Source organism: Theobroma cacao, chromosome 7 (genome assembly GCF_000208745.1).
Source record: "Theobroma cacao cultivar B97-61/B2 chromosome 7, Criollo_cocoa_genome_V2, whole genome shotgun sequence".
In the NCBI taxonomy this organism is placed as follows: Eukaryota; Viridiplantae; Streptophyta; class Magnoliopsida; order Malvales; family Malvaceae; genus Theobroma; species Theobroma cacao.
The window spans coordinates 5,632,392-5,659,072 of record NC_030856.1 but is presented as its reverse complement, the minus strand read 5'-3'; the positions used below and the strand labels follow the sequence as shown (position 1 = coordinate 5,659,072).

General features: G+C 34.0%; 4 protein-coding genes across 5 annotated transcripts; 1 reads left to right on the top strand and 3 right to left on the bottom strand.

Moving 5' to 3' along the window:
* On the top strand, positions 2,297 to 5,271 carry LOC18594040 (probable protein phosphatase 2C 39). The gene is made up of 5 exons (XM_007021483.2): positions 2,297 to 2,571; positions 3,631 to 3,891; positions 4,114 to 4,390; positions 4,556 to 4,710; positions 4,840 to 5,271. Exons 1-5 carry the CDS (start codon positions 2,539 to 2,541, stop codon positions 4,972 to 4,974), a joined length of 861 nt encoding a protein of 286 aa, XP_007021545.2. The 5' UTR covers positions 2,297 to 2,538; the 3' UTR covers positions 4,975 to 5,271.
* On the bottom strand, positions 5,716 to 7,757 carry LOC18594039 (squamosa promoter-binding-like protein 4). The gene is made up of 2 exons (XM_018124522.1): positions 7,125 to 7,757; positions 5,716 to 6,291 (listed from the first exon to the last, which is right to left on the bottom strand). The coding sequence occupies exons 1-2, from the start codon at positions 7,604 to 7,606 to the stop codon at positions 6,057 to 6,059; spliced, it is 717 nt and encodes a 238-aa protein (XP_017980011.1). The 5' UTR covers positions 7,607 to 7,757; the 3' UTR covers positions 5,716 to 6,056.
* LOC18594037 lies at positions 10,895 to 11,910 on the bottom strand. 2 transcript variants are annotated; one of them, XM_018124526.1, is made up of 2 exons: positions 11,529 to 11,910; positions 10,895 to 11,394 (listed from the first exon to the last, which is right to left on the bottom strand). In XM_018124526.1, exons 1-2 carry the CDS (start codon positions 11,658 to 11,660, stop codon positions 11,134 to 11,136), a joined length of 393 nt encoding a protein of 130 aa, XP_017980015.1. In that variant the 5' UTR covers positions 11,661 to 11,910; the 3' UTR covers positions 10,895 to 11,133. The 2 variants fall into 2 exon arrangements, with proteins under 2 accessions (XP_017980015.1, XP_017980014.1); XM_018124525.1 differs by having other exon boundaries at positions 10,895 to 11,389.
* On the bottom strand, positions 15,077 to 19,351 carry LOC18594036 (phytosulfokine receptor 2). Its single transcript, XM_018124493.1, has 3 exons — positions 18,927 to 19,351; positions 18,606 to 18,704; positions 15,077 to 18,487 (listed from the first exon to the last, which is right to left on the bottom strand). Exon 3 carries the CDS (start codon positions 18,483 to 18,485, stop codon positions 15,327 to 15,329), a length of 3,159 nt encoding a protein of 1,052 aa, XP_017979982.1. The 5' UTR covers positions 18,486 to 18,487; positions 18,606 to 18,704; positions 18,927 to 19,351; the 3' UTR covers positions 15,077 to 15,326.

Sequence of the window (26,681 nt, the reverse complement as noted above, 5' to 3'; positions counted from 1 at the left end):
TTAGGAAATTTCTTTTGTCTCCCATTTGGGTTTCTTTGGAGGAACTTTTGGGCCCCATTTGAGTTCATCATGCCTTTGGGACCACCAGCAGTCAGCCACATTCTGGTCTACTTGTTTTGCCCCACAAGCAAGCAAAGCCATTTCTTAAATCATTTCTTTGTTGATGCTCTAATGGCTGTTAGATGGTAGGTCCTTTCGTTTTTAGAAGGAGTGGCTCTAGCTGACTCTTGAGCCAAACCTTTTGACCAGCACCTTGCTTCCTTCTTAAATTCATGGGCTTTTTTTTTCTCTCTTCCTAATTAGATAGAAAAAGCCCAATTAAGGAATATCCAATGTAATGAGTCCAATGAGAAAACTTTGGACCCAAAGGCTTGAATGAAAACCATGGGTGAAGAGAAAACTATTCACCTACTATCATCACAGATTTAATTTAATGATTGATACATATAATTTTTATTTAAAGATTTTTTTTTTTATAATTAGAAGAGAGAGAATTCGAATCTTACTCTTTAAACAGGGGATCATGCACTAACTAATGAGCCAAATGCTCAGATGCTATTTAAAAAAATTTAAATGGGAGTCTTTTTTGATTAAATTAAAACCCATATTATTAGATTTAATAAGATATAATTAAGGGTCATTTTTTTATGGATTTTTATAATACAATAAATAAGATATTTATTTAAATAGTAATTGTAATAAATACACTTAAAATTTGTACTGGTTATAAATAGTTGTGACAACCCATACCAATGTAGTATGCAAATTCATGCATCAATTTATTACTCATTAATGCAAACTTATAAAAGAACAAAAAAGAAAAAAAAATCTTTGGTGTGTGTAGAGGGAGGGAGAGAGAAATTGACTTCATCATGGACTCTTAAAGTCTTGAGACAAGCAAGCTGGAAAAAAAAGAAGAGGAAAAGTAAAGGCTTGAACAAGGAGCCAATCTAAATACAGTTAAGAGCTTTGAAACTAGGGGTAAGTAATGGACTGCGTCTGCCTGTCATGATTAAGGATCGAATAAATTAAATTTTTTTAAAAAAATCAAATTGACTAAATTAAAAAGCAAATTAAACCAATCAAAAATCAAATTAATTGGGCTGGTTCGATTATAAATACAAATTAATGATGGTTTCATGATAAACGAATCAAAAATTAAAAGTATGAAAGAGAAGAGATGGATTTTATGAGTAATAATCATGTAGATTTTATGAAAATCGAATTATTATTTTATATCATTTTAGTTGATATTAAATTTAATAAATAATTATTTTATCACGTGCGCATTTAAATTTTATAATAATTCTTGCATGCTCGAATTTACGAGATTATTATTAATATATCTATTTTTATTTGCAAATTTGTCATTGTTAAACACCACAAAACAAAAGGTATAGTGGTGGAAATTGATGAATGGGAAAGTTGATGACTGGTGACATTGATATCGAAGGAGTTGACTGTTGGGTCAATTTTCCAACCATTTTCGACCCCTTAATCACGGTTGTCTTTTCAGAAAAAAAGCAAAGATGTTCTATCCACACATTGTTTTTCCACATTAAAGAAGATTAGGGTATGTATAATTGAGTTTAGATAGGATTTCGATTATAAAATTAGATATAATAATGGGTATCTTTTAATTAGGTATTTGTAAATGTTTCATTCAATTATATAAAGTATGGGTATTTTAAATTTGCATTTGAGATAAGTTCGAGTTAACAAGTTAAGTATTTGTTTTATATTCGAATAAGGTGTGGGTATCACTCATTGAGTCTTATTATTCATGTTTATTATGAATTTTTATTTTTGTTTTTGTTATTTGAAATATTTTTAAATAATTTGTTATTTAAATTTAAATTTTAATGTTTGTTTATTTTTATAAATTTAATTATTAATATATTATATAGATATGAATTGTGAAATATAATTATGAAACAATTAATATATATATATTTTTTACACAATCAAAGGTTTGAATAATTAACTGTTAGTAGATAGGATATTAAAATTTGAATAAAAAATTTTAAAATAGTCGAGTAATTATAAGATTGCAAAACTTTACTTATTATTTGAGTTCGAGTTAAAATATTTTAAATTTAATAATATTTTATTTATTAATAATTTTAAATAAAATTATTATTTATCGCAAATATAAATAAAATTTAGATAATAAAATTTTTCATATAAGCCTCGTTAATGACACGAGAGTTTTCTTCTTTTGTCCAAGTCAAAATGAAAAGCCAAAAGTAAAAGAAAAAAAAAGAGGCAAGACCGTATGTAAGTGTAAAGAACGCGTCATGGTGTTAAAGCAAAGGCCGCGGCGTGTCAACAGTTGATATACTTCCTCAAGCACTTGTCTGCCTCTCCTCCCTACACACCCTATCTGCCTTGGCTTCCTCCTCTGTTTTCGTCTTTCTCTTTCAGTTTGTTGCGTGTCTTGGCCACTGTGTCCTCACCACTTTCTCAACAAAAAAACAAAAGGAAGACGTATTCACTTACTTTCTATATATAGAGGCTCTTTGTTTCCCAAGGAAAGCTATGACGGGAAAAGAAATCCTCCATAAGATGAAGGTATGCTCTTTTTTCTTTCCCTTTCTGTTTTGCATCTTTTTTTTTTCTTTCTTGTGTGAATACCCTTTTAGTTGAAATGAATATTGATGGTTTCCTTGGGTTAGTTAGATTTTGCATGATCTATTGTATATTATATTTCTTATATAATATGAAGAGATCGAAGGAGATAGGGAGTCGGACGTTGGGACCTTTAAGGAATAAGAAAGAGTAATGAACTGATAATCATCAAGGGAAGTTTTGGTTTTTGGATTTGTTGTGTTCTGGAAAATGAATGGCAATGACATGTACAGGAACCTAGAGAAAGGAATATATGTAACATGGGGTTCTGCCTTGTCTGGTAATGGAATGTAAATGTACTTGAATGCCATGAATAATAGAGGATCTTGTGTGGTCTTAGATTGTTTTCACATGGGCTATTTATCTAATGTCTGGCGCTCTTTTTTTTTTTTTTTGTTTTTTAAAGAAACCATTAGCAAGATGATGAGGTGATAGATTTTTTGTTGATTATTTTGCCATGAAAAGGTTATAGGAAATGGTTTCTAAGAAATAGTTTAGGGTAATTTAATTTGGTAATTTTTGGAAGAATTGGGTTTATAAGATCATTGATTTTCAGGTAATGATTGCTCATGACTAAACCATGTGCCTGAGTTTTGGCCTTATTTATGTGCCAATATTGCACAACTGCTTGGCTAGTTGGATAAAGAGGCTAAATTTACCTGAATAATTATAAAATAAAGTTCCCTTAACAAAATGAAATTTTGTCAAGTTTTATTTAGAAATTAGGACCAGGTTGACATATTAATATTGTTGCAAAGAGTGCAGATCCCTTTTGCACAAGGTATAATTAATTAACTGCATTCTAAACTATGGAAGTAAGACATTTTGAAAAGTTTGAACCCTTTTTATATCACAATGCTTTGCTGTTGATGCCATGGTTATCTTCATCAGTGAGGATCTCTACAAAATTTCCGTATATATGTTGGATTGTTCAAGTGGTATCACTATCATCTATACTTTATCTTTCCTGTTTGCTCAACTGCTTATATTGATTTACTTTAGGAAAAAGTACAAGAAAAAGTTGGCTTATGCTCTTCCACAGCTGAATCTGGAAAAGGGAAAAGTAAGATGGCAAAGAACATAACACACGGTTATCATTTAGTGAAGGGGAAGGGGCATCATCCCATGGAAGACTATGTTGTTGCAGAATTTAAGCAAGTTGGTGACAGCGAGCTTGGTTTATTTGCTATATTTGATGGTCATCTGAGCCATATTATTCCTGATTATTTGAAGTCAAATTTGTTTGATAATATCTTGAATGAGGTAATGTGCAATGGCTGCATCTTATCCTACATTCTCCCTGAGCATCTATATGTTCTGCTCTCTAGTTTTAACTTTGCATCAATATGCTCTCAAACTTACAACAGGTCACAGTTCATTTTTGTTTCATTGTCATCATATTTTTCCTATCAAGAATGCTCCTTAGTTTTGTTTTCTGGAATGAACTATAACTTTATCCTTCTTTATTTCTTTTCCTGCAAGCAGCCTGGCTTTTGGACAGAACCAGAGAATGCAATTAGGAAAGCATATCGTATAACGGATACAACTATATTGGAGAAAGCAGTTGATTTGGGCCAAGGGGGTTCAACAGCAGTCACAGCAATATTGATTAACTGCAAGAAGCTAGTAATAGCAAATGTTGGTGATTCACGGGCTGTTATCTGTAAGAATGGTGAGGCTAAACAGCTGTCAATTGATCATGAGCCCACCACAGAAAAGGAGAGCATTGAAAATAGAGGTGGTTTTGTATCAAACTTTCCAGGTAATGAGTGCCGATCTTTTTCAGGCTTCATTTGGAGATCTCGTGATGACTTGATCACGTTGTTGTAGAATTTGAAATGAACCTTTTTTCTGGTCATTATACTCAAAGTTACACCCTCCTCATCTGCTCTGATCATGAACAGTGTAAGTTCTGTTCTCATTTCAGGGGATGTTCCACGTGTTGACGGGCAGTTGGCAGTGTCAAGGGCATTTGGTGACAAGAGCTTAAAGGAACATCTTAGTTCAGAGCCAGATGTGACCGTAGAGATGATAGGTGATGATATGGAGTTGATAATATTAGCAAGCGATGGTTTATGGAAGGTTGGCCCTATCTAATTGTGTCATAATCTCATGACAATATTACTCTTCCACTTTATGCCTTTTTTTTATATGTTGAAACTACACATTGCACCCCAGACTGATTAGTCTTTTCCTTCAAACTGATTCCAGGTAATGACGAACCAAGAAGCTGTCGATGCTATTAGGAACATTAAGGATGCCAGGTCTGCAGCAAAGCGCCTAACTGAGGAGGCTGTAAAGAGGAACAGCACAGATGACATTTCCTGCGTCGTTGTAAGATTTTAGTGATCTTGAGTGTGGCAACTGTCTTTCTTCTGTTTCATAACAATCTCTTCACAAATGAAGTGAAAGTACCTTTGTTATGTTAAAAGAATGTTATGCATATTGTGTCATATCAGAAGCTTTTTATACATAAGCAAACTGTAATGAAGCTGTCTAATAAACTAAATAGATTCAAATGTAAACAGATTGTTCTGCTCTATGTACCTAACTAGTTGCTTCTGGCATTGCACCGATATTCGTTATGTTTGTAGTGGGAACATTCAAGCCTAGGTTTCATACTTCTTTAGCATTTCAGCTGAATTACTGAAACATTTTTCCTCAGAAGTAATATAGAAAAAATGGGAATCTCCAGATGAAGTAGTAGTTTAACATTCTGTAAATGTTACTTTAGTGGTTTCCAACCAAATTAATCACATGACTACATATTGCAATTTAACAAGCCAAGTTGGATCAGAAAATATCAAATTTGATTTCAAGTCAATTTTGAGTTGGCCAAGTCTTAGTCGAAATAGATTGTTATACTTTTGTCACGCTAACCAAATTTGAGGTTTTTTTTGTTTTCAATAATTAAGGGAAAAGGAATTTGAATCCTGCTGTCTGGATAGGGGATTACGCACCAATCAATAAAATAAATATTCGGGTGCAAACTAACTTTGAGGTTAGATATCATTACTTTGCAACATGAGACATTTGGTTCAATAAAGATGATCCTTCCCTCTTGGTCCAGCTATGGCCAATATCATGTATATAACACTTACCCATCAAATATATCATACCCATTACTTGAAAACAAATGCAAAGGTTAGCGATCAACCAGTTCATAGGGAATATGGATATAACCATTGATACAATAGAAGACTCCATAGATAAAGGGTTATCAGTACAGAAAGCCTAGATTACGCGGCAGGCAAGACACGAGAACACAGGCTTCAGAAGCACTGATACTAGACTTAAATTTCTATGCCTGATATAGTTATTGAATCCTCCAACGTAGTATAGTAAGTACCAGTACATAGTGAAATGCATAAACCATTGGCTGACAGAAGAGAGGGAGCATGCTGCTGATGTTTTGGTCATTAAGCTCCTTATCTGTTTTGGGAACGCTTAAAAGATGAATTGCCTGGGATTGCTATTGGAACTCTGGCTCTTTGATCATCAGCCTGCCTGCATTGACTCTCTCTCAACTGAGAACTCATCCCTTTGCGGCTCGAGCCTTCTGTAGATGATTCTGCTGAGCTCTTCCTACGCCTTTCGTTGTGCCCGGCCAAACGCCTACGACAGCTCCTTTTTGCTTCATCAAACTCTGATAGCTCATGGAACCTGTGAAGTATCCCATGAAATATTGACCTAAGTATAATTGTTAAGATAATTGCCCTGTTTTATGTCTAGTCTACTACTGTAGGTTGAAACTACAGGTACATTTAAATCAAGCCATTACCTTCATGAGAGTTGAAATGTCCAAGGGACATTTACTAAGGTAAAATATGAAAATGCAAGTGGTCGTGGTGTTTCAGATTTGGTTAACATCTTACGTTAGAACTAGAGTGCTCTTGTTGGAAAGAAAGGAAACAAAGAGGAAAAATTCTAGCTGTCAAAACTGTGAAAGCATTCTCGTGCCATAATTGGAATGCAAATTAAGAAGAGGGTATTCCACAAGGGAATAACTAAAAGGGAAATATAGCCAAATGAATTATTTGTTTTCACTGTGGTCTACTTTGTTTCTGAATACATGTAGGTAAAGAAAAAGATCCTGAAATAAAAATCTTGGGAATTTCCTTTCCTTTTAGCAGAGAAGTCTCACTCAATTCAACTTCATTATTAACAGAAAAATAGAGAAACCCTCTAATTCACTGAATGTAGTAACTTCTTTATTGGTTTTTGCACCTGATTTCTTGATGCAGGGCAGTAGATATGTTCTGCAAAGATCTTCAATTAATGTGTTTCAATTATCCCATTAAGCTCAGATGGTTTAAAATATGGAATAAGTAGGTGTTAATACTGTAATGAAGAACCATTGAACTTTAAGTTTAAATTGATTGACTTGTAGGTCAAGTAATTAAATTTTAAGTGTTAAGAGTAGCTTGAATTAAGATTAAAATGAATTCTTCTATAAGTAACTGAAGGAATAATCAAAATATGAACAAAACCAAAACCTGCTGCATTGTTGACAGAAGCGCTGCCTGAGGCCAGCAACAACCACAAACGGCGCCTTGGCATGAATCTCACACACCTTATGGCGCCTGTGGTATCGCTTGGCATCGGATAAATCAAGCCCACATTTTTCCACTTGACAAGAAGGCGGTGACACCCCAGCACCACCACTTGACCCTCTCTTTCCATATGCTTTCTTCTTCTTTTCATCATCTGGAAAACCATGATCACCAACACCCTCTTCTTCTTCTTCCTCCATGTCATCGTCCAGATCTTCGGCTATGAAACCCTTATTCATCTTTGTTTTCAAAGCACTCTTTCTTCTGAAGTCTGTAGTTTCCATTGCAGGAGAAGGAGATATATATAATGGAGAAGTGATAAAATGTTGGGAGCTAAGTTTGTGGGACTTTGAAGAAATGAAGGAGAACAGAGTGAAAGAAAAAAAAAAGGTGGAAAAAAAAAAGTTGAGGACCACAAGCAACATTTTCTTGTTGTATGTTTGCTTGTGTGTCAGTGTAGTGTTGTATGGTGAATGATTGGAAGTTCAAAAAGAAGCAGCTGTGGATTGGTTTGTTCTTATATGCAATTACTGGAAGTTTTCAGGCCTAAATTTTGATCATTGGTGAATCCCACAACCTCAATTATTGCTTCTCCCAAGTTACTTTGAGTTCACCAGGTGATGTTTTAAACTCTAAAACTAGGTTTTAAGAGAGTAGGTTGCTACTTGCTTCTTAATGGGGATTGTATCAATTGTCCCTCCTTGAAATTTGGACGATGATGGCACATGTTTCACACAGCATCATCACCTGAGGAAAGCAACAAAACCTTACAGATAGACGCAGTATCTATTAGACTTCAACAAAGCTTTCATTGGTCCGTCCGCTGTAATTGTTTCAGATCACTAATCCTATATGGCTATATTGTCTGATTTCTCTTTGTTCAGTTCTCCTTAAGTTAAAATTCCTTTCAAAACCAGAACTTATGCTTTTTGCCTCATAGCAATGGGAATATACATGTCCTGAGCTCAAACATACATAATTAATGTGATTTACTTATACAGTAGGAGCGCATTAACGCAAATGGAAAGGGTTATCTCTTACTGTATAATTCGAAACAATTAGACCTTAAAAAAAAGATAGGGTTCTTAAAACTAACTCCAAATTTGATTTGTAACGAGACAAGGCATTGTTTAGTTTTTCCAAGTTCTATATAGTAAGAAAAATAAGAAAAAAGAAAGGAAAGTAAGTTGAGAACAAATTCTACAGCTTTGTAAAATTTAACACCTGTGGTGCTGAGAGACCCTTGAGAGAGACATATCAAAGGTAATTGAATGAATCCTATAATAGACTGTACAGCACCAATGGTTCACAAAAAAATTCTGCCTGTTTGAGTTGGACAAGCTTTTAGTGTAGCAGAGTACCCTATGCTTTCTCCATTCAAATGGGCTAGTAGCTCACCAGTCTTTAGTCCATGCTTTATTCCCTATTCTACTTTATCTATTTCTGTCTTTACCAGATGTGAAAGCAATATTTCCTTCGATTACCATGTGTATATCATTGAGTTTCATTACATGCATGAGTGTAAACTCACTTTTACCAGTATGTTTTACCAGGACAAAACTGGGGGAAGCTTGCAAAAAATTGAACTAGTGACATTGACACAACACAAGGTTTCACATGGCCATTGTACTAGGTACTCAACAAAAATGTTCAGCCAAAAATTAACAGTGCAGAACTAATCGGCTTGAGTCTTTACGTTTATGTGTGCATGCGCGCGTGTGTAAAAAAAAAAAAGAAAAAAGAAAAAGCCAACCAAAGGAGTCAAAACTTTTTGAATTAAAATTATATTGCAAAATGATATTTTCACTCTCATCTGTCACTCTCCCATTTCACTCTCACATCTCTTTTACTGCCATTAATGTCTTGTCTAGGTTAAACAATGAACATCCGAAAAAATGCTGAATTAAAATAGGGGATCAGTGATTAGTGAAAACAGTCAGCAACTTCTGCTGTGGGTAATGAAACAGATCATGTGATACCATAGGTATTTTGCAAGATATATCATATAGTTTTCTACATCTTTAGTGCCTTAAAAATTCTGGGTTTAACCTCGACTGACTAGTTAGGTTAAACTAAAGTAGTAATTAACAAGGTTTTATTCTGACTTGGGTAAGAAGTTAGGTGGAGAAAAGCTTATCTTATATCGATGATGATGAGAATCATATAAGAGGCATGAAAGATCCAAATGGGTGCCAACTATATTCATATTCCGCCCATAGTACCACCGTGGTCCTATCTATGGCTACCTTTCACCTCCCCACTCTTCCGCGTCGCTCTTTTTCGAGTAAACGAAAATGCCTTAATACTACAATCATTCTACATATACCATCAAATGCCCCCATCACTCTTTCTGAACCAAACAAAAATAAAAATGCCCCATCACTCTCAATCGATCCTCAGTTGGGTTTTGGTCCATTTCCGCTCTCTTCTTTTGGATTCTCTTGCTTTGTTTCCTTTTACTTATGGCCTTAACTATGTATTAGACTTGAACATGGCAGATTTAAGCTTAACTTTGCATCAAATTTTAGCTTTTCCCATTGTCTTTACAACCCAATATCACATCCCCCCTTATCCTTCCTCCTCATATAGGATATAAAGATGCAAGCATTGATTTAAGGCAAAGTTTGGAACTTATGATATATATGGGAGAACTATTCTATAAAGAAAGATATACAGCTGTTTTGATGAGACATATATTATCTATAGGTCTTTTTCAGCAATATGCTTTCCAAATAATGATAGTATATTTGATATTTCATGGTTTTTCTTTTATATAAAATGTACATAAAAAAAAAACATAGAGATTGAAATAACTGTATATCATTTGACTTTACAGATATATTTAGATAATGTTATGCAAAAGGTGCACTTTTCTTTTCTCTTGTTATGGGGATGTCCAAAAGAATACTCACATTTCACTTACAATGATTGATTGGTGATGCCCGCTACTCTTCCTTTGAAAGGATCGCTCTCGAAATGGCCTTAAAATCTATACATTGGCTCTTTCCTCCTTTGCTTTCTTATCTCATTTTATTATCAATCTCTTCTTTCCACACTGGAAAATTACGTAGACAGCGTATCGGATTCCAGGAGTCTTGTTTTCTACAGCCATGCAAATCGACAAACATTGGACAACTTCGCATCGCCATATGGATTGGCCCTCACAGTACTCTTAGTGCACCACCAATATTGCCTTTCCCTGAAAGAATGTCCTGGTTTTTGTTTCGAAAGGGAGAGCTAATAATTTTGGACCTCAGGTTCTAGTTCTTTGCTCCACTTTCATTTGTGAATAAATTTAGTCCATGACCAATTCCCACATCTATCCTATCCTATATATATCAAATTGTTGCAAATTAATTACGCAGGAATTAGAATTAACTAACAGAGGATTGCGTTGGTTAGTGAAGATCAGTACAAGTGATTTTTACGCAAATTTTACTCCAAGCAAGCTCTTGTAATGAGCCTAACGTGACCCATGAACACTTATTGCCAATGGGGCATGCAACATCTTGCTCTAGGATTGTCTATTTGTTTAGTTATTTGGGGGAATCCCCATCCTGTTTTTCTTCGAACTTGCTTCATTTAAGGTCAGATTCATACATACAATCCTGCTAGAAAATCTAGTTTGGTAAGGCTGCAGTGAGATTTGAAAGTAGTACTGCTTCTCTTAGAAGAGAAGGTTGATGGAATATGTTGATAATGGAGAACTAATCTCACTGTGTAACCAAACTATTTGATAAACATATAATTGTGCATGACAAAACATTGAAAGAAAAAGTGATTCCATGAACAATTTAAGCTTCTCAATGTGCCTTATCATACCCTCCAGTTTTGGCCCTCAATTCATCAACACTCCTATATTCTTGTGTGTCAACAATCTGATCAGCTTTCCTAATCTCGTCAACTGCAACATCCTCTTCATTATCATCATCGTTTTCAGTCACCCTTTCTTTTATACCTTGTGCGGTATCTTTAGCTGCTTCCCAAGCTCCATCCAGGGTCTTCTTAGCCGTATCTCCCACATATTCTGCCATCTCCACGGCCCTTTTAATTCCATCTTCGGCACTATCCGCCGCGAAGCTTGTCTTGCTGCCCGGCGGCCTGCCTTCTCCGGTGGAAACCGTTTGGCTTCGTACTTGCCGTCTCTTATGTAATCTCTTGGTGCATCTGTTATATCTGATGACCCTTCTTCTTCTACTACTGCGTTGCTTCCCTGCATATTAATTTTATCAATTAACAATCAATCTTAAGACACTTGTAAAGGTATTAATGAAGTAAATATCTTAACATTAAATGCAGAAGTGAATCACTAAAAAAAATGTAAAAAGAAAATGAATAAGTTCTTACTTCGGCACGCTCATAAGCAGTGGATAAGCAAGCCCTGGTAACTCTTCTGGTAGATTGGATTCCAGGAGGGCTTTGAGGCAAGAACTTTGGGATGTTGAAGAGAGTTCTCTTAGCCAAAAATGTTGCTTCCATTTTTTACTTTGTATAATTTTTGGTTTCTTGTGCTGAAACTGTTATTATCCTCTTTGCACCTCTTCACCAGGGTTCCTAATTATACTCAAACTTTGATGGTGGGAGCGTCAGAAAAACAAAGGAAACTTGTCATGCTATAGAAGTGACATGTGGAAGGAGTAAGACACCTTTTGGTCCTTTGGGGACACGCCGAGGATGAGTAATTTTTGTGGGTTGTTCATGGAGTTTTGGTCATGGTTCCACAAACCGGTGGTGCTGTTGCATGGTGAATGGTGATGATGATTCAAAAGGGTCTAACCTGCACCTGTTCCATCAGGATTCAGGACCCTAGCTATGGGCTTTAATTGTAGATCCATAATTAAGGTTTAGGTTCCATGGGTCGATTCAAAGTCTTGGGTTTGGTATGCTTGGGTTGGTCTAATTCAGACCCAGGCCTTAAAGAAAGTGTTTATCTGCACCCACTACAGAAAGGCTTGTGCAATCTTCATTACTAGGAGGGGAAAAAGAGAGAGAGAAAGCTAATCTCCTTGAAGCAAAATATCTTGGCAACAAAAGGGAAACCCAACCAAGAAAAGACATGAAAAATGTGAAAGCAACAAACTATTTTCTCCTTTTCACCTGCATAACCATGCTTTCCCTGTTGATATGAGACACTAGTGAATAGTGATCACACAAACATTTAAAAATCAACAGAAAAATTAAAGGAAACTTTCCCCAGTGAAATAATAAAAAATTCTCATTTTTCATAAATTAAGATGTTATAGTGATTCTCTGTACACATCCTACATAGAATTGGGAGGTATGGATGAGCATGCAAAAGTGCATTATATGATTAATTTGTATTTGCTTCTTTACCATATATAATTGTCATATGTAATTATACTTAATTTCGTCTTTAGTATATGTGAAAGAGAAAAATTAAATCTTTTTTTTATTAATTTAGAAATTTTTTGACATGTAATATGAATTTTTAATTATGTAACTTAGTTGGAAAGAAAAATTTTAACAAAAACACCATTCTTGGTACTTGCATGGAACATGTTCCTAATTTGAAGACTAAAAGCAGGAACATGGAAAAATTTTCAAACTATAGGTTCACCTATTTTCCATTTAGGTAAGGACTTTGATATACATGAGTTGAGAAGAGGACATAGTTGGTGCAAATGGACCTATCACAATATTATATAGACATTCAATTTTCTATTCTGACATGGCAAGTGACCTTAGTTTCTTCCTCTGGATAGGATCATAAGGAACATTTGACATATGTGAGTGAGGCCTATCCACTGTTTTTTTTTGAAAAATCATGAACATGAAACACAGGAGGGACAAAGTTGCCAATGTCAAACTTCAACCCAAAATTATTCCCGCCATAAAATCCCCAAAGTCACCACCTAAAAGCTATTGATTGATTGATTGATTTAGGACCAAACAATGCTGAAGAAACTTGTTCGATAAGAACAATGGGTACAAAAACTACAGGGCAACTAGGCCATGTTGTTACCTTTTAGGGAAAGAATAACACTGAATGAAGGCTGATATCATCAGGTCATTCTTCAGATCAGAGTCAGTATCTGCATTCCAAGCTTACCAAGCTCAATAAACAAAGATATTAATTCATGGTTTTTAAGATGAACTTAAAAATGTACAGTTGGAATTGAGTCAAGACATTCAGTTGAGCAGTGAAAGGTCAATATTTGGGCAATTACCCTTTGTTCTTTTCCCCTTCCATTTTCATTTCTCATGGACTATCATGACAAGAAGCCTGGACACTTTCATCTTCTTCAGTAAATCTTACAAGTTTTTCTTTCTTTTCTTTCTCTCATACTCAAATCTTGTAATGTGAAAATGAAATATGAACCCAAACAGTTAAAACTTTCCTACAACTCTTCGACTCAATTCCCCATCATGAATCATGATAATCATGTCTGTACTGTATCTGGCCTGTTTTCAACTCATGGCAAATTGTTGCATAGCTGTTTATAAGGGTATCTTGATATATCAACATCATCTAAAAAGACGTGTTTGAAAAATGTTTTCACCCTCTTCTCTTGAACTGAAAATTTCAATAACCAAAAATGGTTAATTCTATTTATAATGTCAAGACTTCCAAGCTTTGCAGGGATAGGAGGACTTTTTGTTTTGGCATTAGTTTCTTCCAGCGTCTTATTACACTTAACAAAAGAATCTCACTCTTTTCCAAAAGCCTCTTTTAGAGTTTCTCATACAATGTTTTTGCCAATCAGAAAAAAAGCAGAAGAAAATCCAAGGGAATTGTCCACGTCTTATACTATAAAACAGCATTTCATATCAGTTTATCTTGCTTTTTGGATGTTGATGATTGGCTTTTGTTGGGCAACACCAGCAAAGTCAAAAGGAGAATACCCATGTCTCAAACCTCATTTATTTGACAGATAACTACTCCTTATAGCCCCTACGCCTCTGCCCCCAAAAGGTGGAAAAGAAAGGAGAAAAGAGAAGTGCTTTATTTTTTTAACATGTTTTTCAAGTTCCTATTCAAACTAATGGGGGGAAAAGAACCTACTTGGAACCTTGGATGCTTGCTTACTTTCTCAAGCTTCTTTGTGCAAATTGCAAGCAAAGCAAAACCCAATGCTTTCTTCTTATTCCCCATGGCTCCAAAGAATGTATATAGCAGATAGCAGATATGATGATATAGTTTCCTGGATTCTACAAAGTGAGAAGGTTTTGACAACTATCCATCCATCCATTTCAATAGAGTCCTTCAACTTTTGTTGAAACACCACAATTTGTCGATTTCCTCTAAAGTAGTAGAGCCATCTCTAACCAAAATTTTGAACCATTACAACATTTGCCAACTTCAGGACAGGTAAGTGGAAAGAAGTCATTACAGATGCTGAAGATAACTGACGTATATAGGTCATAGAAAAATATTCCAGATACTAATATATCTCCATTCCATGAGTTCAGGGCAAAGGAATTACGAGAATCAAGTGCAAAGCTCTGTGGCTTTGGGAAAGGGACCCCGGGGCATGATAATAGCCATGAGAGCTTTTTTCTCAACCAGGAAACCAATATAATAGTATCAGTTTGGTGCATTGACTATGAATCAAGTAATCAGTGAAGTCATGTAATGATCATAATTAGCATTTTTTAAGTCATAAAAGCATCATGTCATGCGCGCACTCCTGACCGGTTCAAGAAGCAAATGAATTCACAATGAACAATGGCGTGGATAATTATGATCAGTGCAACAAAACTAAGTTGTTTCTTCTTACAAAGACTTGAGAGGCATCATTTCATCCATTCAAATGAAATCATGATAGAGAAAGAATCAATGATCATACTAAGAGAACCAAAAAAGTAGTCCATTTCGACCATTATGTATGTGTATAAAGATAAAGATTGCATTTCACCTGACACCCTGTTCCTGATTCAGAGAGGAAAAATTAGAGGAAATAATTAGATATTCTATAATTACTTATTTCAGGTAGAACAAATGGCCAAAATAGCCTATGTATACAACTCTCAACCGTTAGTATACAATGCCAAATGATCGTTTCTGCAACAAATCAAAGTCATTTGGTCAGGACTCCTTCCAATGTTATAGAAACTTGACAATGTTTGCTTTACAGGTATACCCTCCCGACTAAGATTTCAAAGAGTAAACAAACCAATGAAGGTTCATTGTTGAACAACCTCATTTTCAATACCATTCAGCCATGAAACAACTTCATCAATTAAGGGTCTCCGCCTTGGATCCTGGTCTAAGCATTTACAGGCAATTTCAAGCATTTCCAACAGCTGCTTTTCACGATCCTTGTCCCATATTGATGGATCTATAATTTCTGCCTCCCTTTTTTCAGATTTCATCTGAAACACCCAAGACACCAAATCCCTGCAATTTTTTCCTTTGCATACTTCCACAGGCCTTCTACCAGTAAGAAGCTCCAGAAGAACAACACCAAAACTGTAAACATCACCTCTGCAGGTTGCAGTTAGCGTCTGACTGTACTCTGGAGGAATATAACCCAGTGTTCCAACTAAATCTGTTGTGACATGGGTATCATATGGGCGAAGTAGCCTTGAGAGACCAAAGTCTGCTAAATGAGCTTCAAATTTTTCATCCAAAAGTATGTTGCTAGATTTTACATCTCGATGAACTATGTTTGGTTCGCAAACCTTGTGCAAGTAAGCTAACCCACGAGCTGCTCCTTGAGCTATCTTAAGTCTTACATCCCATTTGAGAATTGAAGACCCATCAACACTTTCATGCAGCCAATAATCCAAGCTTCCGTTTTCCATATAGGAATAAATTAATAACCTATCATTGCCATGCTTACAATAACCTTGAAGAGAAACAAGGTTCTTGTGCTGAGCTCTTGAAAGAGCTTCAACTTCAGCTCGGAATTCACGTTCCATCTGACCACAATCACCAGAAAGCCTCTTGACTGCAGCTTTTGTACCATCTGGAAGGTACGCTTTATAAACCAGTCCAAACCCACCACAACCAATTATGTTTGCTTGGTTAAAATTGTTTGTAGATTTTAACAAGTCTGTAACTGTGAGCTCCTTGCAGTTTGAACTCTGGAAAAGAACCAATTTTGATGAGCCAAGGGCTTCAGATAACCTGTGTGACCTGCTGAGTTCCTCATCCAAATCATCAATCGGATCGCCAACATCCCTCCTTGACATTCTAAGTAGAACAATGGCAAGAAGCAACAAAATCCCAACTCCTATACTCACTGTTATTCCAAGGATGCTGCTTCGACCAAATTTGTTGTTTGGGCCAGATGGAATAGCTGGCCTGAGCATACTACTGTCCACAACATGACAAGGAGAGACTATTTTCCCACAAAGTCCAGGGTTCCCCTCAAAGCTTGAGCTGGAAAAGCTATAAAACTGCCCACCAGTTGGAATCACACCCTGCAAGTGATTATATGCCACACTAAATTTTGACAGAAACGTGAGCTTGGCAAATGATTGGGGTATTGACCCATGCAAGTCATTGTATGACAAATCTAAAATTTCCAAGTTCTCCATATTGGAAATGGAATCAGGAATGACCCCAGTGATGTTATTCCGGCTCAAATCTAAGACATGAAGCTGCTTTAATAGCCCAATTTCAGGCAAAATTGTCCCATTTAATCTATTATTGCTCAAATATAACGATGGGGGGAAACTTGAAAGCTGGTTGTATGGAAGACCACTAGCACTCTGGTTTCTCTTTACATATAGTGGGATCCCAGCTGCAGATGAAAGAGTGGAAAAGCTGCAATTTGAAGAAACAAGGCCCTTTAGCTCTGTCAAACTCTTTGGAATTTCTCCGGTGAGAGAGTTATTTGAGAAGTCCAAGTAAAACAAATTCTCCATCTGACCAATCCAGGGTGGGATAATGCCGTTTAAGTGATTCCATGATAAATCTAAAACTTCTAGCTTCCTGCAACCCGACAGCCAATCTGGTATTTGGCCTTTCAGAGCACAATTCCCAAGTGCGAAAACCATTAAGCTCTCAAACCCACTTATATTTCTGGGAATCTCCTCCCCATGGAAATTTTTTGTAAGGATAAGAATGGTAAGGTTTTTGCATTGCTGAAGGACAGATAGGGCCCCAGACAAATCAATAAAACTATTATTTGACAGTGAGAGAAACACAAGTGATCTGAGATTGGCAAAAGTCTCAGGGATTTGGCTACTGAACTTATTCTTGGCCAGGCTCAAAACTTGCAGTTCTTTACAATCAGACAGGGAAGTGGGAAGGGAACCAGAAAAATGATTAGTAGCAAGATCAAGTTGAATGAGACTAGGCATTCCAGTGAAATTGAGATCAAGAGGACCACTTAATGAATTGTTCCGGAGATCAAGTACACGAAGCTTTGAGCAGAGTGCGAGGGATGAAGGCACGGGTCCAGAAAACAAATTTGAGTGTGCACATAACAGCTCCAATCGTGCAAGATTCCCAAACACATCCGGAAGTGTACCAGAAAAATGGTTTCCAGAAATAATCAAGGATTTAAGGCTAGAGAGCTTACTCAATTTCTTGCTTAATTGTCCTGAGAAATTGTTCCCAGTGATTGAGAGTCGCTCCAATGATGTCATTGAGTACAAAGAGTCCGGAAGATAGCCTGAGAGCAAATTATAATCCAAATGCAGCTGTTGTAGAGAGATACTGCAATTGTTTAGGCCTTCAAGACTCCCTACTAAGCGGTTCATTGATAAATCAAGAACCTGAATCCGTTTGGAGTAACTGCAGACTTGAGAACTGACTTGGCCAGTAAATGAATTGTTGCTCAAGTTGAACACAGCAACATCTGGAAACCAGCCAAACTCTAACAGGTCCCCATTAAATGAATTGCTTGAAATATTCAGCCATTGAATTGATGTCAAACCAGAAAACGATTTAGAAACTGGTCCTGACAGCATGTTATAGCTCAAATCAAGAAACTCTAGCTGCTTCAAATTTGAGAGCTCTAAAGGCAGTACATCCTCAAGATGATTGCAAGAAAGATCAAGCCATCTCAGCTGATCTAATCTCGCCAAAGAGCTTGAAATATTCCCTTTGAGACCCCTTTTAGGCAAGATCAAGCTGATCACTCTGCTAGAAGCTGAGACACTACTCTTATTCCCACAAACAACACCATCCCATTGGCAGCAAACAGATTCATCAGACCAGGCTGTGATGATGGACCCCCCTGTGAGGTTTCCAGCAAATTCTTTCAGTGCCAACACATCATTTGGATAACAGGATTGGCCTGAGGTTTCAAGACTCAGTGCAGAACAAATAAAGCAAGCCAAGAATACCCAATTAAGGAAAGTCATCGGAATATACCCCAGAATCACCATTTCTGAAAGCAAAAGGAAGAATCCCAACTTAACAAATTCATTCAATATGACATAATTGACAACGTTCACTGCTTTTCATATGCAAAGAAAGAGAAAGAAAACCCAGATAGAGTAACTTACATGCCCACATTCCGAAAGAACTATCCAGCAAATACTCAACTTGGCAACTGGGAAATTGAAGCTAACGGTGAAAAATATATTGAGATCAACAATCCCTACCTGAAAAAAAAAATCAAATCCCAAGACCATAAATCAAGAAATTCAGAACTTAAGTCCACACATGAAAGTGTTTTGGTAAAACAACTACCCCCTATTGAAGGAAAAAAGAAAACTCCTAACTGAAGCAACTTTCCTCACATCCCAAAACATACCCTCTCATAAAATACAACCAAAACAAAAACCAACAACAAAGAACGTGCAAATAAAGCAATAAACACTTACCAGAAGCCTAAATTGTTGAACAAAACCAACCCTTTTTAGAGGAAAATGAGATAGACCCAGTTCTCAAAATCACCTTCCTAGTAAATCAGTAGCTTAAAGAGTAGCCAAGATCGAATCTTTTCAACGAAAAACAATATTCAGATCCCAAGACTCAAACAAAGAAAAAAAACACTTTATAAGCCAAAACCTTCCTAGTTCTTACTATCTATCTGTGTAGCTTCACTTGTTGGTGAAGTAATAGCTTCCTCAGAACCCAACACTCCCAAAAAAATATATTTATAATTCAACAGTGGCCAACTTCTCTTTTTCCACAAAAGGGTCTTACTTGCGCACTCTAATTTCAAAGCTAGACGTTTTTAATTTCTCTCTCATTGATTTTCAAAGCAAAAAAAATAGGACAGAATCTTAAGAGAGAAGACATTTCAAATCAAAAGAAGATAAAAAAAATTGAAAGGAAAAAGCAAAGAAAAGGAAAGTTCTTTTCTTTGCTGTTAGTGTAGAGAGAGAATCTGTATTTTATTGGACAAAAACAAGCAGCAAAGAAGGTACATTTGGGAGAGTGATTTGAAATGTGAAGACATCAGAGCTGACTTTTGGAACCTAAATTGCATTATTTTTTAATTATAATTTTTGTTTTGGAGTTTTGCTCTGCTTCTGATTGTCAATACCTACATTTGTCAGTTTCTTTTTTCCTTTTCTGTCTTGAAAAAAAAAAACCAAATAATGATGAGGTTGGACATGTTTTTGTGGGTGCGCTCTAACTAGGACTTAACATAGATTCTACTCTTACTTTCGTTTCCAGCGCGTGGACATCACTGGCCTCTTTGTACTACATAATTTTACTCGAAAGAAGGGGGAAGCGCGTGGACGAATGCGAGAGTGGAAATGAATCAAGTTGAGGGAAGCAAGGGAGTCAAAGGAGAGGAAATGCTGACCGGATCTAGCCGGTGGAAAAGAGCGGCGGAAGGCGGACGTCACGGGGAGGAGTTGATGGGGGCAGGTGCCGTGATCTAAGTAATGACTTGGAAATAAGTTAAGTGAATCTATTCAATTTAATCAAATCAAAAGATTAAGAGAACGAAAAACAGATGAAAATTTGAAGAGGATATTAGTAGCAAACATTTACTTTTCTTTTGGGTTTTTGTGTGGTCAACTAATCCTACCCCTTTCTCATGTGAATCTCACCAAACCCACCTCTTTTCCTATCTTTTTATTTTTATATTAATTAATATTTTTCAGCATTTATTAAAATGGTTGGGAAATTTGTTTTTGACTTTTACGTCCATGATATATATATTTTTTCTATTAATTGATATATGTGCTCCAGCATGTTTTGTCCATATCTTCAATAAAAAAATATATCTATTAGGTTTAATCTTTTTATTGAATTAGCTCGACTTTAATATCTCTCATGAGAGTTTTACATCAACCTTATTTTATTGACATTGATATCTTTCATGAGGGTTTCACATCAACTCTTATTTCACTGGCCTTGATACCTCAGTCCCCATTTCACTAATCTCGACCTTGAGTTTCACATCAGCTCTTATTTCTCTAACACTGGTTTCTCTCATGAGGATTTCACATCCTTCCTTTCACCGACCCAAACCTAACATTCTTTCACTAATCCTAATATCTCTCAAGAGAGTTTTACATAAATGAAAAGTTGAGTAAGTTCTGATATTTATGGTAATATACTCATATTTTTAATCTAGAAGACATGCTTATTAAGTAAAATAAACCTCTTACTTATAAGTTCAAAATTAATCTAATCTCTTATTGATGTGAAATCTTCGACACAGGCATTTATTGATAAGTGCAATTTTTTAAAACAATTCATCATTTTTGGAAATCAAAATTAGGTTAAAAATAAACAAAATTGGAAAACATTTTTTATTGGTTTTATAAAAGTTGAAATCAATTGTAACTTTTTAACAAATTATATATTATAGTTTTATTAAATGAATTAAACACTTTTTTCTTAAAAAAAAAAACTTGACACCGGGTTCTTTACAAGTATAGTTGAGTTTAATTCAACAATACAAGAACTCTAACTCGTTTCTTTATATATATATTTGTATATATATAATAGAAAATTCAAAAGAAAAGAAAGAATTTGAATTTTTCATTTCTAATTTTTTAGATAAATGTACTAAAAATTAAATCAACTTTGGGTCATCTATACCACTATTTTCCTAGTCTTTTAAGAATAATATTGGGAAGCTATTTGAATATAATCTTTTAAAATATATATAATTATTATTGAATAAAAACTCAAAATGGAAATCTATTAAACTTATAAATGTTTCCAAATCCTACTCTTAATCCACATATGATTCATTCAAATGCAATAATATTGTTTGCTTCAATTATACTGCTCCATGAGATTAGCTAAAAACACTGAAATATTTCAAAAAGGGGTTCATATTATTCAAAAAAATCACTGTAAAAATGGATAATGAAATCTATAAAAAGCAATAATTGACACAATCAGTAGACATAAAGATTGATGGGTGGAAATTTGTTCAGTCTTGGTTGAATGATTAGAAGGTCATGTGCCCTATTGTGAGCCACACAACAGATGACCTAACTAGGTAACCACCTAGCAACAAATGCATGTATTTACTGCTCAACAAAGATAATAAAAGATAAAATTTAAGAAATTAACAAACACAATACTACAAGGAGCAAAATTCCAAGGGTAACTATGTCACTAGAAAAACTTGTCACCCACCAAATCAGATATACCTAATCTTGAATTTGGGAGAGGATTGTGATTAAGATAAGTATTAAGCTAGTTCCATCGAATGAAAGTTATTCAATTTTTTAATTTGTTTTTGAAATAGTTTTTTAGTATAATTATGCTCAATCAAGCTCTTATATTTTTAATTTAATTAAAATAAGGTTTTGTGATTAATGATTGACTATCATTTTTATGTCACTGACATGAAAAGTAAAAAATATTGTATGATGATATCATTACTCCGCATCAACATATCATGTTCTTATCATTGTAACCTGTCGGCATATCTCATTAGTGCTACATTCGTGATATAAAATGATAAATGATATTTTTTACTAATAATAGTTAGTTAATTATTAATTGTAAGAGCTTATTTGACTTAAAATGAAAATATGAGATATTTGATTGAATGCAATAAAACAATAAGAGTTTATTTGATTTTTTTCAAAATAGTTCATAAGTTTTTTTAAGTATTTTGTATTTTTGTTCTAAAATGTTGAATTTGATACATATCTTGCAATCCAATTATTTATTTATTGAAAATCTCTTTGGGGTTTATTGTCTCATAAAGCATAATAATTGGGTTCTTTTCTGAGTGTATGTTATGCGATTGTTCTTACTATTTTGTTACCTTCTGATTTCTTATTTTGTTATTTTTCTTTTTGGATTTCTAGCAAAGTTGGTATCAATGCTGTGACTTGCAGCCACTCTTCTCTCAATTGCCTTTTACACTCATCAATTGTGTCAAAGGACAATGATATATACACATGCCTTTTATCTTATCTTATTTCCTTTAATTTGATCAAAGACTAATCCCCTTTAACCTTTTTTTAAAGATGGATTTGATAGGGGATAAAAGTGGGTATAAATAACATGGCTTGGGTTAAGGAAGGTATCAAACAAAAAAGCAGGTATGATTGATGGACTAAGGTCAACATATTGTGACAACTTTTCAGCATAGAAGAAAGAAATGGTAAATATGGTTAAAAGAGGGGCATACCCCATAATGCTACTTTGGCAGCTCTTTGTTGCCTTTCAAAAATGACTCATAATTAGGCTTCTTAGATAAGCATAATAGATAAGAAGAAACCAAGATTTTCTTCTTGTTTTTTCCCCCACCCCATTGATGGCATTAACCACAACAAAGCACAGCAATGATAGCCATTTGATGGATTTTTTAAAAAATTTTTTCTGCTTTTTATGGCGTTGACATTTTTATTTTTTTTTCCACCAAGGTGTTGATTGTTAGATAGAAAACATAGGTGAAAAATTCAAAATATTAATGCTTAGACCAACTTTAGCTATATTGAATAATGTTTGGAGAACAACCCATTAAATGCAATTATTATATTTCAATAGTTGTTGGTGCATGACAGAAAATGGGTTATTAAATTCTTTAGCCATTAGCCATAATTTGTCCTTGTTTTTGTGACCCATGATTCTCCATTTCTAATCTGGGCCTATTATTGTTGGGTCTGAAAATTGGGCTTACCCAAAACAACCTTTTTCAATTCAGCCCAGGGTCCGCTTATTAATGGGCTGAATGGTGACAGCTTGGATATCATGATTGACGAAGGATTGGTACTAAGGCAAAATGTACCTAAGAGGTACCAGGTTGATCCAAGATTCAACCCGGTCACGATGCTATTGTCCAACTTGATCCGAGCTAGTCGGGTCAAGACGATCTTTGTCTTTACTTGATCCAAGTTGCAACTCTAATTGAGAAAGCATAATGTACCGAGGAGTACTAAGTTGATATGAGATTCAACTTGGTGATCGTGTTTGAATTAATACACATCCGAACACAAAAGGACCTGATTCAACTTGCTATTTCGGTTAAGATGATTTCTATGTTTACTTGGCCTAAGTTGTTACCCTAATTGATAAAATATAATGGATTGGTGTAAATGGAGTTTAGTTGGTGTAGAGGGTTCTTTTGGTTAAAGAGATAGGGTGTGTTGCAATGAGTGAATAGAGATGCACTAGAGGCGGCAGATAGGAAGATTGAAGCAGCTTTTGAAGCGTAAGTGCTTGAAGTGGTAGGTGGTGAGGGGTGAGAAAAGGTGGAAGAAGCGGCGGATAATAGTGAAGGCTGAATAGAAAGAATGCTTGGAGGAATCTAATCCTTGTTGGGTGTCTAAAATCTCCTTTTTACCTTTCAAGTTTTTATATTTATATTGAGTAGGAACACTTTTTTAAGAGTTATTTAGGAGAGCACGTTTAATCATGAGAGAATGTTCTTGTCATGGAAAAATAATTAAAAAACGGTTTATAAGATATTAAAAAAATGATCACGTAATTAAGTAGTGGGCATAAGTTCTGGGTAAATGGAGTAGTAGCATTTAATAGTGCGTCACATATATTTTTAAGGAGTAAGGAAAGGGAAAGGGGTAAAGCACATGTACTTAAAAAAAAAAGTTAAGAGGAAATCCTTTTAACTATCTCCATATCTGAGCCACCAAGCCAAATTCTCTAGAACATTTCAAATGTGAAGGTAACTCATTAACTCTGCTACTTGTTCTGAGTTACTTTTACTTCACTTGTACAAATAGCTATGCCTTGTTTATTTTTGGGTGTTTCTGTGCTTGGAATGCTCTTGGGCATTTCCATGATTGAAACACCCCTGGGCGTTTCCACATTTGGAACACCTCTGGACGTTTCCACATTTGGAACACCTCTGGACGTTTCCACGCTTAGAACACCCTTGGACGCTTATACATTTAGAACACCTTTGGGCGCTTTCACACTTGAAATACCCTTAATGTAATTTTCCTGTAAAGAGTACTTTAAAAATAATAGTTAACCATAAATTGGCATCTATAGTTGGAATTCAAAGTGAATCGACAAAATTGATTTTAAAAAGTGTTTTTAATAAACGTTATTTTTTAAGATTTGTTTCGTTCATATCACTCGATATGTAAAAGAGAATTATGCAAATAGCTTTAGAAATACAATAAGCTAATGTTTAACTTCATCTTACACATTACGAGAGTAGTCTACTAGATACACTCTAAGTATTTGTAAAATTATTTGACTTTAGGGTTGAGTGTATCTAAAGTTATTTGGCTTTAGGGTCTACTACTTTTTACAATAAGTATATTATAAGAAATTTAGAATACGATGAAAATTCAAGTGTTTATATTTATTTTTTTGAATTTTATTCAAACTATAACACTTTTTTTGCTTTTGATTTTTTTACTTTCGTCTTGTTTTGTTTTTTGTGTTAATATGATTGACAGCAAGTCCTCTATATAAACTTATAAGTGTTTCTTTTTAAGAACACAACTCTTTCATTAAGACATCTCTATACTTTAAAGATACTTCTACATATTGCAAGACATGGTCCTTGAATAAAAGTATTGTTTACTATTCAAGAAAAATAAATATAATCTTTGAGTTACAATATGAAAAATTAACTTTTTATATTTAAACTTTTGAGTTGTTTTGTTTTTCAATTATCTTGTAACCTTTAGATTTAAAAATATTTTTTCAACATATCACTTAACCAAGAGGCATAACTATTTATCTAAAAATTTATATACAATTTAATAATTACACTATATGATATAACTTTTCTATTGACGTGACTTCCAAATAGTTGTAACTTTTTATATGAAAAAATATAACTTTTTGTCTACAATTTTTCATATAAGGAGGTATAACTTTGAAAATACACCATCACGATGTATCCAAAGAGTATTAGGTTGTTAAGAGGGTTTGCCGAACATATTAATGTACTTAAGGGTTATATAAGATATAGCTTAGGGGGTGTTAAAAAAGGTTGGGCAAACATTTTTCGTCGAAATAAAAGATGTTACTAAGATTTATTTACTTGTTACATACAGATGTTTTTTCAGTTTTCTCATCTAAAGTATAGGCAGGCATAGGCAATTCTTTTCTTGTGGGGAATGATTATTATCTATTTAGACCATCAAGCTAACTAAGGACGGAGCTAGTTAATTTTTATTGAGGGGGGGGCCAAAGGTTAAGAAAAATAAAAAGTTAAAAAATTTTAAAATTAATATATTGAACTTAACTGTTAATAATCAAAAGATTTAAAATAGATAATAATTTTATATAACATATAAATAAAAAAAATTATAATAGTATTTTAGGAAAATTTTGCTCGACGATAGTAATATCTTTTTAAATATAAATAACTAAATTATTTGTAAGAAACTTATCATCTATTTTATTTCGAAGTCTTGTCTTTATCGATATAAACAACTAAAAAATTAATATAGTCAACATCTAATATTTTTATGTTATTATATTTAGTTTATAATACTAAATATTATACTATAATGCATAAAATATAAATAGTTAAATATGATATATATAATTAATAATTTCTTTTTATATTCAAGATAATTTTCTTTCAACTAAATATAAAACGTAAAACACATTAAAAAAATATACTCAAGATAATTTTTTCTTATATAATTAGGATTAATAAAAAATAATATATTAGTGAAATTTTAAACAACAACTAATAATACAACACTNAGATAATTTTTTCTTATATAATTAGGATTAATAAAAAAATAATATATTAGTGAAATTTTAAACAACAATTAATAATGTAACACTATAACTTATATTTGAGAATTACATATACAATAATTTTTTATTTTTTAAAAATTAAAATCATTAAAAATAAAATCTGCATAACAGAAAAAAAAAACATAGCAAGTAGGAGATATAAACTATATAACAAAAAAAAAATATAGTTGATGATTCATAGAAATTTTAAAAAAAAATCTATAAAAACTTAAAATATATGAACAAATAGAATATAATTGAAAAAAATAAATAAGTATAAATAATAATAATATAAATAGAAAAAATTAAATAAAAATTTTACCTTTTTATAATTTCACAACACAAGAATAGAAAAGAAAAGAGAGAAAAATTGGTGGAGAAATTTAAAAAATAAAAAAATTTAAGAATTTGAGTAAAATGAATAGAGATTGTAAGATCATTTTATTATTTTTTTATTTATATTAATTATT

Bases quoted from the DNA above. Each gene is read 5' to 3' on its own strand.
- LOC18594040 (XM_007021483.2), top strand. From the start codon at position 2,539: ATGACGGGAAAAGAAATCCTCCATAAGATGAAG. The intron at 3,892-4,113 runs GTAATGTGCAAT...TCCTGCAAGCAG, and splicing joins TTGATAATATCTTGAATGAG to CCTGGCTTTTGGACAGAACC. The intron at 4,391-4,555 runs GTAATGAGTGCC...TTCTCATTTCAG, and splicing joins TTTTGTATCAAACTTTCCAG to GGGATGTTCCACGTGTTGAC.
- LOC18594039 (XM_018124522.1), bottom strand. From the start codon at position 7,606: ATGTTGCTTGTGGTCCTCAACTTTTTTTTTTCCACCTTTTTTTTTTCT. The intron at 6,292-7,124 runs GTTTTGGTTTTG...GATACTTCACAG, and splicing joins TTCTGTCAACAATGCAGCAG to GTTCCATGAGCTATCAGAGT.
- LOC18594037 (XM_018124525.1), bottom strand. From the start codon at position 11,660: ATGGAAGCAACATTTTTGGCTAAGAGAACTCTCTTCAACATCCCAAAG. The intron at 11,390-11,528 runs GTAAGAACTTAT...TATGCAGGGAAG, and splicing joins CTGCTTATGAGCGTGCCGAA to CAACGCAGTAGTAGAAGAAG.
- LOC18594036 (XM_018124493.1), bottom strand. From the start codon at position 18,485: ATGGTGATTCTGGGGTATATTCCGATGACTTTCCTTAATTGGGTATTC.